This window comes from Rhea americana, unplaced genomic scaffold (genome assembly GCF_003343005.1).
Source record: "Rhea americana isolate MKP2758 unplaced genomic scaffold, rheAme1 scaffold_222, whole genome shotgun sequence".
Classification (NCBI taxonomy): Eukaryota; Metazoa; Chordata; class Aves; order Rheiformes; family Rheidae; genus Rhea; species Rhea americana.
The window spans coordinates 561,868-575,610 of NW_028186337.1; the positions used below are offsets into that span (position 1 = coordinate 561,868).

The 13,743-nt window shown below is 51.9% G+C and overlaps 1 protein-coding gene across 1 annotated transcript; it reads left to right on the plus strand.

Moving 5' to 3' along the window:
- The first annotated feature begins 2,980 nt into the window (after positions 1-2,980).
- On the plus strand, positions 2,981-10,924 carry TSPAN15 (tetraspanin 15). Its single transcript, XM_085305560.1, has 7 exons — positions 2,981-3,123; positions 3,993-4,067; positions 5,178-5,273; positions 6,318-6,434; positions 7,988-8,035; positions 9,399-9,515; positions 9,926-10,924. Exons 1-7 carry the CDS (start codon positions 3,058-3,060, stop codon positions 10,070-10,072), a joined length of 666 nt encoding a protein of 221 aa, XP_085161686.1. The 5' UTR covers positions 2,981-3,057; the 3' UTR covers positions 10,073-10,924.
- The last annotated feature ends 2,819 nt before the right edge of the window (positions 10,925-13,743 follow it).

Consider the following 13,743-nt stretch of genomic DNA (forward strand, 5'->3'; position numbering starts at 1 on the left):
GCCGTGCGGCTCCTGCCCGCCGCCCCCGCTGCCGGGCACCCTGCACGGCGTTTCGGCCCGCCTGTCTTTAAACGCCTCTTCCTCCCCCCCCCACCCCGCGCCCTTTATTCTAGGCTCCTGGAATTTCCCGCGCTCCCTTTTATGGCTCTGGAGGTGAGATTTTGGGGAAAGTGAGGGTGAACGAGGGTCTGGCTAGCGGGAATGATGAGCGTTTTCAGGTGCTTTGCCGGGCAGTCGCCCCGTGCCGCCGCTCCGCGTGCCGGGGGCTCAGCGGGTGCTCGGCCGAGTGGATCCCGTCCACCCGGGCCCACGGCGCGTCGCCCCGAGCCCCGCTGTGGCTCGGCGGCCTTGGCGGAGGCAGGCGCACGCCGCTGCTCCCGTTTTCCGCCGTTCCCGGGGGGATGCGAAAGCGTTCCCCCGCGCGCCCGTCGAGCGCGCAAGGCCTTCGCCGCGCCGAAGGCTTCTGCGTGCTGCTCGCCGCTGCCTGCGCCGGGTTTCCGGCGTTCCGGCTTCAGCCTCCCCGCGGCCCCTCGGGCGAGCGCGGCCGGCGCGGCGGCAGCCGGGCAGGGCGGAAGGCCGGGGCCGTCGTGCCCTTGCGGAGGGCATGGCTGCGCAGCCCGCTCGCTGCCTTTCGCCGTCCGCGCGCGCCGCGCCGTTGGACGTGCGTCGCGTGGTGCTCTGCCTCCTCCAAGTTTTGCATTCTTCTGGCTTAGCGGAGCGGCTCTCGTTAGCGGCAAGTATCAACGGTGCAATTATTATTTTTTTTCCAGCAGCGGCAGTGTAGTCTCATTGACTTAGATTTTTATTGGCAAAAATAGGAGTGGAATTTGGCTGCAGCAGAATTTAAATAATTAGTATTGTCTTTCTTTTTTTTTATTGGCATTTTTTGGCACCAGATATATCCTATTACTGTTTTACGAGGCTTTGATTTACGGGATACCAGGAATATTCAGATTCTTCACTGCTGTTGATGCTGTTCCAGGATGTTTGCTAAGCAGCAAATACCCCTGATTCAGGTGCCCAAGGCTGGTAAAAGATGCCAGGGACTAAATAATCCCTGAGATTCTGGTGCAGAGATGTAACTGTCATCCTTGTCTTTTTTAAATGGATCGTGATTAGAACATTTAACTAAAGAATAAATACTAAACCTTCATATTATGTGTATTCAGATTAYAGGCTCCAAAGGCTCTCCCTGCTGTCGGCTCTCTCCTGGCTCTGAGATGCATCTGCTATCTGACAAGCTCGTTTTTATTTCTGTCAGCGTTATTGAAAAGCTCAAAGCGAATTGGTCAGAAAATATTGTTTGCACCGTCAAACGAGTGCCCTTGTTAGCAGGCCTTGTCGCCACTGGGTCTTCAGGCGTCACCTGCAACTTTTTCTTTAAAAGTCGTCGTCGCTGTAACTCTTTTAGCCAACTGGTTTCCAGGTGAATGGAGCTGCAGCATCGTTTCTCTTGCCTGTCTGAGGAAACAGTGAGCGCGTTGAGCAGATCGCGCTGTTATCAAGCAGACACAACTTTTTACTTTGTAAAACAGCGAATGCTAGAAACACAGTGTTAAAACCAGTAGTTAGAAAAACGCGTTTTTCCTTTCTCTGGGGAAAGYGGCTTGCGAAAGGGGCGTGCGCAGCCCCGGAGGAAGCCGCTGGCGTTGCCRCGGGATGCGCGTTCAGCCCGGCCAAGGCCGGTTAATTTTTCCTGCGAACACGGCGCGAATCGCCGAATGCGGAGTCGTCGCGAGGGGCGCGGGATGTAAACAGTACGTATGTTTGCGGGCTGCCTGCGGAAAAGCAGGATTTCCGCCTGCGGCCGCCGGGAGGAAGAGCACAGCCGGGGGAGAGGCACCGCCGGCGTCCAGTGCCTTCCCTAAGCTGCGCCGGTTGCATCTGGTGGAAGGTACCGGTTTTGAGACAGCTCCAAAACTAAGGATGCCCCGAAAGAGTTTGTACGCTCTGATTAGCAAACCAGAGCTGGGCAAAGCGGTTTCAGCGAGGCTGGTCCCGGCGAGCTGCTTTGGTGGAGGCTGCTCCGCTGATTTGTTACTTAGTCTTTTTATTTTTAAGGAATAAAGCTGACACTGCAAAGCAGCCATGTGGTGATATAAAACCCCATTATATATAAGTGGTAAATTTAAATAACAGTTGTTTGCCTAAYGTGTTTTCGATGATCCATAATCTTACAGTGCAATTTCTGACTTTGCCATGGGGAAGAGTTGCTTTGACTTAGTCATGTTAAATTTCCATTGCTTAATAAATAGATCCCGTATCCTTATTTTTATGGGTGAATCGTTTTGAGATTTTTTTTTTTAATGACAGTTTGGTGGCATTTCTCACATGTTGTCCTTTGGATTTATTATTCTTACCTTTAGAAAGTAAACAATTTCTAATGAGTTGTATTTATTTTGTTTTCAAAGTTATCATTATTGGATATTTCAAAAAAATATGTTAACATTTGGGTTTGTGATCTTGCATTAGCACTCTGGTTTTTTATTTTTTTTCCAAATTCAGTATAATTCAAAGTGAGCTGCAACGTACCAAGTGTAATACCAAATTATTTTGATTCAGCCATATTCCTTTCATTGAAATATCTTTAAGTTGTCGAATGAAGGGCATCGCTTTCTGAGCTTTATCTGGTAGTTGCTCAAGGAAATAACATAATTTCATAATCTCATAATGCATAATTTTAGACCCCTTCCTCGACCAAAATCGTTGCTTCTGCTGGGCTTCGCTGCGYACCTGAGAGGCGAGAGGGAACTTGGCTGCTGGTGGCTCTGCAAYGGGCCACCGTCCCCGGCCCTGTTTTATTAAAAGTCGTTCTGTATCAGACCTCTCGATACAACGGGCTGCGTGGGCTGTTGGTTTCTAATCTTCATTAGAAATGACAATATTGCGCGTACTCACAGTAATAAAATCCGTGTCCTTCTGTTCTGTCCGTTTCAGATAATTGGAGCATTTGTTCTTGGCGTTGGGATTTATGCAGAAGTYGAAAGGCAAAAGTACAAGACCCTGGAAAGCGCCTTCCTAGCTCCGGCAATTATTTTAATCCTTTTGGGCATTATAATGTTCCTCGTATCCTTTGTGGGCGTCCTGGCTTCCCTGCGAGACAATTTGTACCTTCTACAAGCAGTAAGTGTTTTTTTTTTTTTTTTTTTTTTTTTTTTTCTATTCGTTTTTGTAGGTTTCGTTCCTCTAGCAGAAGAAGAGAAGCCGGTGCGGTAAATCCAGGGCCGTGGCAGTGGGAGCTCGCAGTCAGCGCGGCTTCGAGGCGCTCCTCGCTGCGGGGCTTTGCCGCGGGTCTCCGAGGCCGCCGCCGCGTCGAGGCGGAGCAGGAGCGCGGAGGGGAGAACTGGTGCGCCAGTGCCTTTGTGAACGTACACAGCACGTGAAAAATAAACCGAGACCCGGCAGATTTAGTTTGCCTYGCCGCTGCGCGTGCGGAGCCCCGCCAGGGCTCGTCGCAGAAGCTCTGCCGGGAGCCGCCGCGGTGAAGCGATACGCTCCGAGCGTACCAAGCCCGGAGTGTTACTTTGGTTTAACGCTGGCGGTTTAGCAGAGAATGGTTTGGCTTGYCTTAAAAAGCGTTGCTTTGCCAAGAAATGAAAACTGACAGATAACTGCTATCTTTGGAGGAAGCGTAACAACGTAATATTCTGTGTGTTTTGTAGCAGTTCATTAACATGCTTCTCTAAGAACTAGGATGCTGCTGTAGAGCAAAGTGTCTTGGCATGATAAATGCATCTATTAGTTTTGATTCCATTCAAAGCAGAAGAATAATGTTTTTGCCAACTGGGCAAAAACCCAGAATCAGTCAAGTGAGAAAAAGGCTTTTTTGTGACATGAACAACTTTATAAAATCAAATTTTTTTTTGTCTTAGCAAAAAACTGCTAAGTATTTTGGCAATTGCATATTATGCATTTAAGCACGCTAATTGAAAGAGTAATTGGAATTTGTTTCTCACCCTGTTTAAGATCTTTCTTGCAAATATTTTCTGCAGTTCATGTACATCCTCGGTATTTGTTTGCTGATTGAACTGACCGGTGGAATTGTGGCACTGATCTTCAGGAATCAGGTGAGCAGCTTGTTCAGATGTTACTCTGAGCGCACGAGGTTGTGGCTGTGCTGCCGAGCAGATAAAAGGTTTTAAAAATATCATGTGAGCATTAATTGATGGAAGTCTAAAAGATGAGTGTTGACCCCGCAGGGTCTTCCGYGTCAGGAAGGATGGCTTGCACCGTCAGTTCTGCAGAAGAATTCCAGACTGCAGAATTTGGAGAAAAATCTGCTAACTAAGAATTTGCGATACAGGCAAAATGAGTTTCCAGCTCTTAGCATATTACAAAATGCCCTTTTTCACTTACCCCCTGTGCCTCAGACTACTGATCTGGGAAGTTTCCAACTGGATTTGGAGACTTGGTTGCTTTTTCGTGGCCAGTATATTTTGAATGTATTTTATCCTGCGTAAGGGGCATTTACATAGTTTTCTGCGAGGATGAGGAAGATCTGCCGTTGACTGTCACAAAGAAAACGTTTTGTTTCTTAGGCGTTAGGTGGTTTCCTGACACCTTTACTGATGGTCTTAGCAGCACAGCTGTGCTCAGGGATCAGATTTTTATTTGCTTTGTGGGGTTGATGGAAAGTTAGGGTTAGTATGGGGAGGAGAAGGAAGTAATTAATAAAAGCTTAGCGTAAGAGCCTGCAGTGAAATGCTGGCTGTTTTGCATGGCTCGTTGGGTTGGTTTTTTTCCATTTCTTTCAGTTATTTCCTTCTCCAGCCTAGGATACTCTGTTGCTTTTCTTTGAGTCGTGCTTTTCACAAGACGCCTCTTCCAGGGGCACGCGTTTTCCCAAGRAAACGTCGTTTGCGCGTTCGCTGCTGCGCGCGGCTTGCCCCTTCGCACCCGAGCGCGTGGCGGCAAGCGGGACTCGCGGGGCCGCGTGGGTCCTCCAAGGCTCGGTCGGTGCTGCTAGCCTGTGCTGGGTGCTCTAGTGCTGGTCCCTAGTTTTAGCAGCTTTTCCGAAAGGCACGCTGTTATAATGCGGTTATGTGAACCAGAATATAACGCTTGAAGTGTTTGAACGAGAAGTTTGTCCTTTAATGCTCGTGAGTTACCCTCAGCCTGGTCTTCGCCGCCGTGCCAGCGTGCGTATCTGCTGACCCTTGTTCTGATCTGCCTTCTAGACGATCGACTTCTTGAACAATAATATTAGAAGAGGGATCGAGAATTACTACGACGATCTGGACTTCAAGAACATAATGGACTTTGTCCAGAAGAAGGTTGGTTTTCCCGGGAGGGGGCTCGGGCCCGCGCGTCGCCCGCTCCGGAGCCGCCGCGGGCACGGCTGCGGTCGCGCTCCCGCTCCCGCCGGGAGCCCTCGGCCGCCCCGCGGAGACGGGCCACGAACGTGACCCGTGCCCGGCTGGACGTGACTCCGGTGGGACGCGCCGGGTCGCGCGGACRTTTCCTTCGGCCCTCAAGGGCTGAGGCGGCCCCACGGGCATGACGTCCACCCAAGCGCCTGTGCTGAGCGCCTCTGCTCGCTGGCCCCGGGCTTTCCAAAGCATGTAACGGCCAGGAAACTAGGGGCAAAGAGAAATTACGTGGAAACGTGASTGTTTGAGTCTGGGCCTTTGCATTCCTACTCAAGGACACACAGCCAGCGCTTTAATACGGCCTTTATTCAGACGAGGTGCCCGTGGAAGCGTGTGTACCTGTAGCTAGGGCTCAGAAAGGACGCTGAATGCAGCTGAGCATTACCTAATGGCACGTGTAGTTGGCTCACAGCGCTGTTTTTTTTGAGGCTGCTGTGTTGAAATGTTTATTGGATTACTTAAGAGTTCTGCCAGACAGCTCAGAGACGGTAGAAGCGGCAGCAAATGCTCAGAAGTGAGCTCACAGCATCCATATGATGTGAGTAACTGTGCCAAATCATTAAAAAAAAAAATGCTGGCTAGGAAGTGGTGCGTAYGTTATATGACATCGTTACGGACATGGCAGCCTGCTTTGAGAAACAAAGTTGACACGGAAAGCCTGTCAAAAACAAGCCATCCTGAGGCAATTTTGTCATCATGCCTCGTAACATTTTAAAGTTTCCACRCACTCCCCCAAATCGTGCGCCTGTGCAGCAGCTATGAACGTCAGGGATCAGACCGGCTCCCTGCGRTGCCTGTGAGCCTCCGTGACGTGCYGACAGCATTGCTGGGAAGCTGCCCGCTTCCTCGGGGCCCCGAAGGGAGCCGGCYCTGCTCTCGGCCTGCCCTCCGGCCAGTAGACGAGGTTCTGGTGCGGGAGGACTTTCTGCCTTCCCTGGTGTTTTCCAGTTTAAGTGCTGCGGCGGGGAAGACTTCACGGACTGGTCGCAGAACGCGTACCACGACTGCGCCGCCCCGGGACCGCTGGCCTGCGGGGTGCCRTACAGCTGCTGCGTCAGAAACAAGGTGAGCCCCGTCCCTCGCCCGGCTCATCGGCTTCCGCGCTGCCGGCCGAGTTCCCAAAACCGGTTAAAAAAAAAAAGAAAGAAAAAAGAAAACAAATGACTTGCATGTGAGGAGTACGGTTTTGAGAGGCACCGGGGTTGCTCCACCATGCTTATGAACTTCTGTTTCTAATGCATTAACCKCCGTTGTGTACGTTTTCTTGTGCCCTGATGTCTTGCTAGCAAACGCTATGTTTAAAGTGGAACGATGTAGCTGTGTTTTTTGTTGTCAAATATGTTGCTAGTGGCTGGGTGCGTGTCCGTTAGGCTCGAGCGTTTCGCTGCACACGCGGTCATTTRGAGCAGAAGCGGCAGCACCGCGATTTGATGCCTCGTACCGCCAGCTTAGACTTGCGGGAGTATTGCCAAGGAGTCGCGAATGGGCGTTCGCTGTGTTTGCAGAACAGATCTGTGAAACGTTTGGACTTTTTTTATTATTATTATTATTTAGAAATGTGTTTCAGCTGGTTTTGTCAGCTAATTGCATGCTCAAGGTGAGAGCCCAGATGCTGGGTTCTTTAGGAAAAAAAAAATTGACCCTGGCTAATGTTTCTGCCGTTTGGTTGAAGGTTTTCCTAATACAAGGTGCRTGTGCGTACGAGGGTGCGATTGGAAGCTTTGCCGTGGCTCTGAGTTTCTGGGTAAAAGGAAGGTGCCCCTTGCCCCCCGCCCCAGGTGAAGGGGCACCGCGCTCGCGGGCCTTCCAAAACCCGCTCTGTGCGTCGCGTTGCGCTTCGGCGGCGGCACGTGGCCTTAGGGTAGCTCTGGCCGGGCCCTCGTCTCGTTCGCGCGGTCTCGGTTTCTTCCACGGCTTTGGCTGTTCARCTTCCTCACCGCTTCGGCTGTGCTGGTGGGCGCTGGAGGAGCTGGTCTGCAAATGAGGGATGGCATTTTTGTTAGCCTCGGCAAGCTAGAACGTCATAGTATTAAATGGGTACAGGAAACGTTTTAGTAATCTGTGATAAATGCAAACATTCGCTCTTTTTTCTTACAAAGTGTTTAGCTAAGCATCACCGTAACGGGACGATGGCCTTGTCATCCTAYGGGTTTTCCTAATATGCTGTGTTAAGTGAATAAGGCCTTAAAATTAAAACTTAGCTGTTTGGTTTTTGGCCCCTGAAGCATCATAAATTTACCAGTGAGTTTGCTCATTAAACATTTTTGGGGGAAATGCGGTAGGATTCCTGGAGTTGYGGAGCAGCCTTGGTGCTCCAAATTCCCCGTACTCAGCAGCAAGAGGAGACACGACACGTTTCTAGCGCGTGTCCTGGTCTTGCACCCTGTGAATACTTTTGCTGTATAATAAAATCACGCCTGGTGAGGGTGCAGTGTCTGGTTGGTTTAGAGACTGTTTGGTGAAGAAATTGTGTGTATACAACCAAGTTCCTTAAAAAGGTGCTTTATTTTGGTGGTTGGCGAGTGAGTCCTCGCTGGGTGAACAAACAAAGAGGGAAACTAATCGTGTTCTGTGCTGCTTGGTTTTTGCAATATTTTGTATTTTTGTTTTCCTTTCAGACAGACATTATCAACACTATGTGTGGATACCAAACTATTGACAAAGAGGTACTGTATCCAGGACGCAGCCGGTAGTGGTCAAGTAGCGTGCTTCTCTGAGGTCTTGTGTCGGTTACGACGTAGACTTCTACGGACGTAAATCTACCCAAAAGTCGAAGTAGTCATTATTCTGGATTTTATCTGGAATAACCCCTTTTTATTAAAAAAAAAATAAAAAAAAAGAAGAAGAAGGAAAAGGAAAAAAAGGAAAGGAAAAGGTTTGACTGTGAAATGTTCTCGTCTGTGTGTCCCCCGTGATTCCTGGTGTGACGTGCTCGACGGCTCCCTCTCCAACGATCACCCCCGCACCACGTTACGGGAACTGCAGTTAGTGAAGAGCAAGAAACTTCACTGCTTCGTGTGGTCACTTGAGTTGGAGAAAGCTTTGGAGTAAGCCCAGCTTTCTCCCCGAGTAAAATCAGTCCCTGCAAAGCCAGCTTGTCTGGTTTTAAGTATTTTATATCCAGTAGTGGGTATTTTCTTTCTKTGTCTTCTCTATTTACTGCTGGAAGAGGAATGGGACTTCCCGGCTGCGGTTGGCAGCATCCTCGTCCCTTCAGGAGCAGGATGTGGCCTCCTTCTCGGGAAGAGCCCCCCTGACCCCGGAGCGCTGCTGCGGCCCGAGGCACTAATTGTGGAGTGATTAAGCGCAGAAATGCGTAATTTGATCTGCCACAGCTCTCCGCTCGGAGCTTTGTACTGCGAGAGCGGGGAGTTAAATTGCTGTTGGCCTCAAAGCCCCTCTTCCCCGGTCATTTGGGGCACTTGGGGCACAATGCCAGGCCCGGCTGTTAGTTTTTTGGATTACCAGTTATCTTTACACACGACCTGTCTTCATTTAGATTCATTGATTTTGGCTTAAGTCACCTAAATGCCCCGGTCCGGCTCTAAAGCACGAAGCACTCGAGCTTGACTTTGCCCCATTCATCTACCYGGGGTATTTGCAGGCTCAAGTGCTCTGAGCGTTGATGGTTGGGGTCACAGCGCGCTGCGGCTTGCAGGACCGACGCTTAAACCCTCTTGTCCCTAACGTTTAATAGCCTACGGCAGGGCACTTGGTCGGCGATTTGTAYTTTTCCGCTGCCGCGGTGCCAACTTGGAACTGAAGATAAGAGCCGAAGAGGGACGTCTGTGTTTTCCACGTGGCCTAAGATCAGAATCAAGTGCCTTTCTTTTAGAAAAGCGGCAGAGAAGAAGCTGCAAGCCTAACTCGCTGAGGTGTGGGAGAGCGGGGGGCCGGCCGCCGGGCTGGCGGTGCGCGCCTTGAGGGGGGCGCGAGCGAGGAGCGAGTCTGACCGCCAAGCTCCGCGTTGTCCTCTGCTAGTGCGTCATCCTCCCGGTGTAACTGCTGTTTTCCTCTGTTGTTTCGCAGCGTTTGAGCGTTCAGCACGTTATTTACGTCCGAGGATGCACAAACGCGGTGCTTATTTGGTTTTTAGACAACTACAGCATCATGGCTGGCGTCCTGCTCGGGATATTGTTGCCGCAGGTAAGAYGAGGCCGATGCGTCGTGCGTTGAGGGAGGCCGCTGGTGTCTCCCTAYGGCGGGCAAAGCCCCGGTTGTTACCGTTTGTGTTTGAATTCAACGCGGCTGCCGCCAGCGGTGCCACCCCACCGATTYGGGGGCCGCACTGTGAGACGCGGCAGTACGTGGTGCTCGGCTGTTTTCGAGCATCTCCTCCCGCCGGCTGTGTCCCCGGGTCTGCCCGGCGCGCGACGGTGCGCAGGCGATGGGTTTTCCTTCTGCGTTAGCCGATCGCGGACGTTCCGCGCCCGTCCCTGCGCGTGCGCCCCGTCCGTCCGTCCGTCCGTCCGCGTGCCCCGCGAGAGCCGCGCTGCAGAAGGCGCCGGGCGAGCGGGGCTGGGCCTCCCGCTCGGAGCGGCCTCTTTGCTCCGCAGTTCCTCGGAGTGCTGCTGTCTTTGCTCTACGTGACGCGGGTGCAGGAGGTCATCGAGGAGCACAAGGTCAGCGAGCAGCTTTTCGGCGCGCCGGGGCCGGAGGCCGAGGCGGCGGGAGCGGGCTGCTGCATGTGCTACCCGGGGTGACCGCGGCGCGGGACGGGGCCGCGGCGGGAGAGGAGCCGGCGCCCGCCCCGCGCGGCCTCGCCGCGTGCCGGCGCCTTTCCGGCGATCCCCGGGCGGTAGGCAGCACGGAAAACTTCTTCCCGGAAAGATCTGAAGTGCGATTTCTAGGAAGGGCTCCCGCATCTCGGCGCGCCGCGCTTCGCTGCCTGCCGATTCAGATTTTATTTTCTTACTGACTCCGAAGCAGTAGAGAGATTTCTTAACGATGRATATTAAACGCGTGTTTAATAATTTTTTTTTCTACGCTGATCTCGATCGATTTACTGAAAGTAACGGATGTAACGCTGAACACTTTCGTTGCTCGGTCTCTTGTGCCTTCTAATAACAGGGTGAATGCCAATGTTGAATCAGTCAGGTAACACTTTGATATGTTTTTAATGCAGTTTATTACTCTGTGGCTTCTGTGTAAGACTTACAGGATGTTTGTGTCTTGTACGTACTGTATTTTTCCTCCTGAGTAAATTAACTAGCCAATTTATTGGTTTTGGTGGGAGGTGAGTTTTATGTGTTGGAATATTTCCAAATTTGATTCTTCTCATGAAAATAAAAAATATAAGTTCTTTTAAAAAACACAAAGATTTTGTTTAAACTGTTTTTTGTGTTGTTATTTCTCAGTCAAGTGTGTCCGTCAGTTGCTGAATCAACCAGCAGAAATACCTGAATTGGGATGCAGGCTGTGGTGCTCCCTGGCCTGCTGCTTGGGACAAACTCACTAAACTTTTCTGCCTTATTTTCTTCTTTTTAGTGCACCGGAGACAATACCTGGAAGTCACTGAGCGGACTAATGTGGGTGTTTTTGKTTTTGTTTTTGGCCCGAGCATTTCTCTGCAACGTTTCCAGCCCCAGCTAGACTTGCAGGTGGCAAAAAAAAAAAAAAAAAAGTATACAGAGTTGTTATGATATTTCAAATAAATAAAAGGATGGGGTTAGAATAAATCATTTTGGTTCCTCTYCTATCGTCGTGAAGCTCTTCTCTTCTGACGCTGCCCTTGGCCCCACCGCGGAGTGTCTAAGGCCGTGCAGGTTCGGGGTTGTCGCCGGCGCGGCACGGCGTGGTGCGGCGCGGCACGGCACGGCACAGCACACTCTAGTGTTCTGTCCAGCGCGTTGCTGCGTGCTCGACCGCTCCGCGTCGCTGTCAGCTAAGTTCTTCTGGCCTTTGCCGTGAATAACGCGTTTTGGTAGGTTGAGAGGTGAAGTGTGTTTTAAGGGTGGTTTTGTACAAAGAGAGAAAAGGGGAAAAGAATGGGAGGCTGCAGCCTCGACGGGCAAAGGTGACTGAGCATACCTGTGTTTTAACCTTAAAAACTGAATTGTTTAGTTTAATAAATGATTTTTCCAGATACTGTTGGCGCTTCCCGTTCTTTCGAATTTGGGAAATGAACTCGTGACGTGAGCGTGCTGCGGCGGCCGGCGGGGAGGACGATGCCCTCGGAGGACGGCTGGACGTGCTGACGGCCGAGGTGGCTCCCTGGGCCTCGGCCGGACCGTGCCGCGGAGCTGCCGCTTTGCTCTCGGCGCGCTGCGCCCGGAGCGGCGTGACAGCAAGGACCCAGGGCGCAGGAGTCGCACCGGGGGCGCCCGGTTTCCCACCGGCTCCACGCGTCGTGGTTGCCGTCGTCTTGCTGTCCTGCGCCCGGCGAGCCCGGGTGCTTGCAGCGGCTCAACCCTGCCGTTCCCAGTCGCACGTGTTGCTGTGACAGGCACTAAGCTTGCGGGGTGCTGGCTTAGTCCCACTTCTGCGCTTGGTTGCGAGCGAAAACCGCTGCGGCCACGCTTGCAGGGATCGTCTGGGCCCCTCCAGGAGGCTGGCGCGGGGCTCTGGTTTAGGAGGAGCGGGGAACGCTGAGCTAACGCGGTCCCCGCCTTCCTGGCGCGAGCAGCCGCCGCTCAGCCGCTCCCAACAGATGCGTCTTCAACCCGCTCCTAAAAATGTTCCTTGCATGCTGTTTAATGGACTGATGCAACCCTGCAAAATCCCAGAATTGCCTKCTTTCTTTCTTTCTTTTTTCTTTTTTGGTCCCGTATACCAAAATGCCCCGTAACTGCGAACTTCCCTGTGGGTCATCCTCCCTGTGCTGTTGTTTTCTGCATGCCCCTAAATGCCCCAGCCTCTGTGGGTGTTTGGCACCTGTTCATGATACACGTCTGTAAAGTCTGCTCTGTGTGCTCCGCGACTTAAATGTTTGCTCTCTTCTGCAGATCTGTACTCCTGCGGCTGTCGTGTTCGCTAGAAGTTCCCAATACTCCCGATTATCTTTGCAAGATGATTAATAAGAAATAGATGGTTGTGTGCGGTCAGAAGTCACTCTTTCCTAGGAAAAACATTTGGCGATGTTTACAGCAGCAGAGCGCAGGCGCTGCAGCTCCCTCCGATCTCAGGCTGCCTTGTGCCAGGCAGATGAGCTCATAGCGAGCGCATCGGTGGCACATAGAGTTGCTTTGGTTTTGCTTCCTGGCCCCAGTGTCTTTTCATATTCAGGAAGAAAATACCACCTTCGTCTGCGTTCAGTTCCTGTCTCAACGTCTGTCTTTGCAGCACAGCTGCGAGGGCTGAAATTTTGCTTTGGAGCAGCGACGAGAACTTTCTGCAAATGTAATTGTTAAATCCCCTCGGGAAATGCAAGGTCCTGCCCATCTCCAGCATGTTCCTTCTCCTGGCAGAGCCACCACCTCCTTCGGCGCTTGCGTCTGTTGATGAAGACGTGACCAGTGAGCAGGTAGATGAAAGCTCCTGGCCTGCAGAGCCGGGAAGGAAGCGTCGCTTTGGCCCCTGTCTTGGATGTGCACGAAAGGGCGAAGCAGTCTCGTGCTTTTGGCTGTTTGGCCCGTTGGGTTTTGGATGCTGGTTTGCAGATGACCTGTGAACGTCCACGTCARCGCTGCCGGAGAGGTTTTGCGTGGCCGGTGCCGCAGACGGGGAGGTCCCTTACTGCCTTCRGCAGGTTTTGCTTCCGCCAGAGCCTCGCGGCTTCTTGCTGCAATATCGGCAGCAGCCTCCAGCCACGATTGTTGCTGGTGTCAAAAAAAGACATTGAAAAGAGGAGGAGAGCTGTGAAGAGGGTCACTTTAGTGGTGCTTTCATTTTTTTTTTTTTTCCCCTTTCCCGGGAAGGAAGTTAGAAAAGCCGAGCCCTCAAAGCCTCATTGAAAGGGTGACAGAGACGGGATAAAGCGTAAGACGGAGGGAAGGAATCCCGGAGCGCTTGCCCCCATGTTTTAATGATCTGTTAACAATTACCCCTTTCAGCCGAGAACATATGGTAGATGGTTTGCTTTTTTTTTTCTTTTTCTTTTTTTTAAAAAAAAACAACAAAAAAGAAATTGCTTCAGAACTTAAAGGATGGTGGAAAAGGGTGGCGCCGGCTGTGAYGAGCTCGGGGCAGGGAGAGGCGTCCGGGTGGGCGTCTTCCGGCTTTGCCGGGCTGGGGCGGGCGTCCCGTGGGCACGGGCGAGAACGAAGCCTCAAAATGTTCCATTTTGTTATCCGTGCAAAAGGAAAGGCCGCAGCGCTCCCGATCCCTGGCACGGCCCTGGCTCCGCTGGCGGCCGGCGGCTTGCCCAGGTGTCAGGGCGGTAGGGAGTCGGACCTGCAGGACCGGGGCTCCTCTGGACATGGACGCCACGGCTGGG